Genomic DNA, 1,135 nt, shown 5'->3' with positions numbered 1-1,135 from the left:
AAGATATTTAATTGGTAATCTAATCAGAGTATTTTTAAAATCGAATTTCCCTTTTATTTCATAGACTATAAAAAATTGCAAAGGAAGAATATATTCTTGAAAACCTGCATATATTAAACAAAATAATAAATTCTAAATAATAACTGAAATATTGATATTATTGATAGAATAAACGATTTAAATATTCTACATATACTGCAACAAAAAGCAGAGAATCTGAAAAAAATTAATTCGCTAAGCAAATTTATGCAATCAGACAAAAATAAAATGAAAAATAAAGATAGAAACCAAAGAAAGATAAATGAAGCTTTCTTCAAATTACGTAATTATCAAGTCTATCAACAAGGGATTTTATTAGCATTATTAAATAAACATTTTGAAATTACCCTTCAAATACCTACAAAACGATCAGTTGTAACTCGTCAATACTTCAAAATAAATGAACTTAGAAGAGGTAATGATTCAATAAAAGTTGAAGAATATGTAGAACAAAGATGTAAAGAAAAGTATTTACAAGATTTATCAAATGGTATACCAGAAAAGACTGCAAGAAGAAGATACGATACAAATAAAATCACAGAACAACTTCATCTTTTGATTGATCTTTTAACAGAATTTGGTTATAGCTTTGTATCAAAATGGACTTCAGGAAAAAAAGGTGCCCAAATTGTTGAAACTATCCAAAAAGTAATATCTCCGAATGTAACTATTTTAAATAAAGAAATTCCAGTAATTGGAGTACAAACCAATGATTATTTAACTCATCATTGTTTCGATTTAAAAAAAGCTGTGATTCAGTGTTGTGATCGTTCTTTTCTTTCAAGTTTGTCTGTCTAATGACTTTCCTTTTAAGTGTTATTTTGTATTTTATGATTATTTTTTGTCATTTTCTTTTGTCAACTTCTCAAAATAATTAACCCCCCTTCTTTTTCTATTTTCCTTTCTTCCATTGAAAAAACATGAAGACTGACACGTCAGTTTGAATTGTAATAAAAAGGGATTTTTTTACTTTAATTTATTTTTGATTTTTTTATCTTATTATTTATTTGTTTTATAAAACACAAAACTATCAATTTTTTTTTATTATTAAAAATAATCATTGATTAGAGTAAAGATTATTATAATTTTATTACTT

At 24.1% G+C, this 1,135-nt stretch overlaps 1 protein-coding gene across 1 annotated transcript, besides 4 other annotated features; it reads left to right on the top strand.

The window, feature by feature from the left end:
• Positions 1 to 108: 108 nt before the first annotated feature.
• Positions 109 to 143: a sequence feature (AT_rich).
• Positions 144 to 246: 103 nt separating this feature from the next.
• EDI_104220 (uncharacterized protein) lies at positions 247 to 837 on the top strand (the record flags this gene model as incomplete). The annotated part of the gene is made up of 1 exon (XM_001735989.1): positions 247 to 837. One exon carries the CDS (start codon positions 247 to 249, stop codon positions 835 to 837), a length of 591 nt encoding a protein of 196 aa, XP_001736041.1.
• Positions 255 to 302: a microsatellite.
• A 162-nt stretch (positions 838 to 999) lies between the features above and the next one.
• Positions 1,000 to 1,052: a microsatellite.
• A 19-nt stretch (positions 1,053 to 1,071) lies between these two features.
• Positions 1,072 to 1,097: a sequence feature (AT_rich).
• The last annotated feature ends 38 nt before the right edge of the window (positions 1,098 to 1,135 follow it).

This window comes from Entamoeba dispar, genomic scaffold (assembly GCF_000209125.1).
Source record: "Entamoeba dispar SAW760 scf_1105229459651 genomic scaffold, whole genome shotgun sequence".
In the NCBI taxonomy this organism is placed as follows: Eukaryota; Evosea; order Mastigamoebida; family Endamoebidae; genus Entamoeba; species Entamoeba dispar.
Note: the sequence above shows the minus strand (reverse complement) of the source record. Positions and strands in the feature narration are given on the sequence as shown.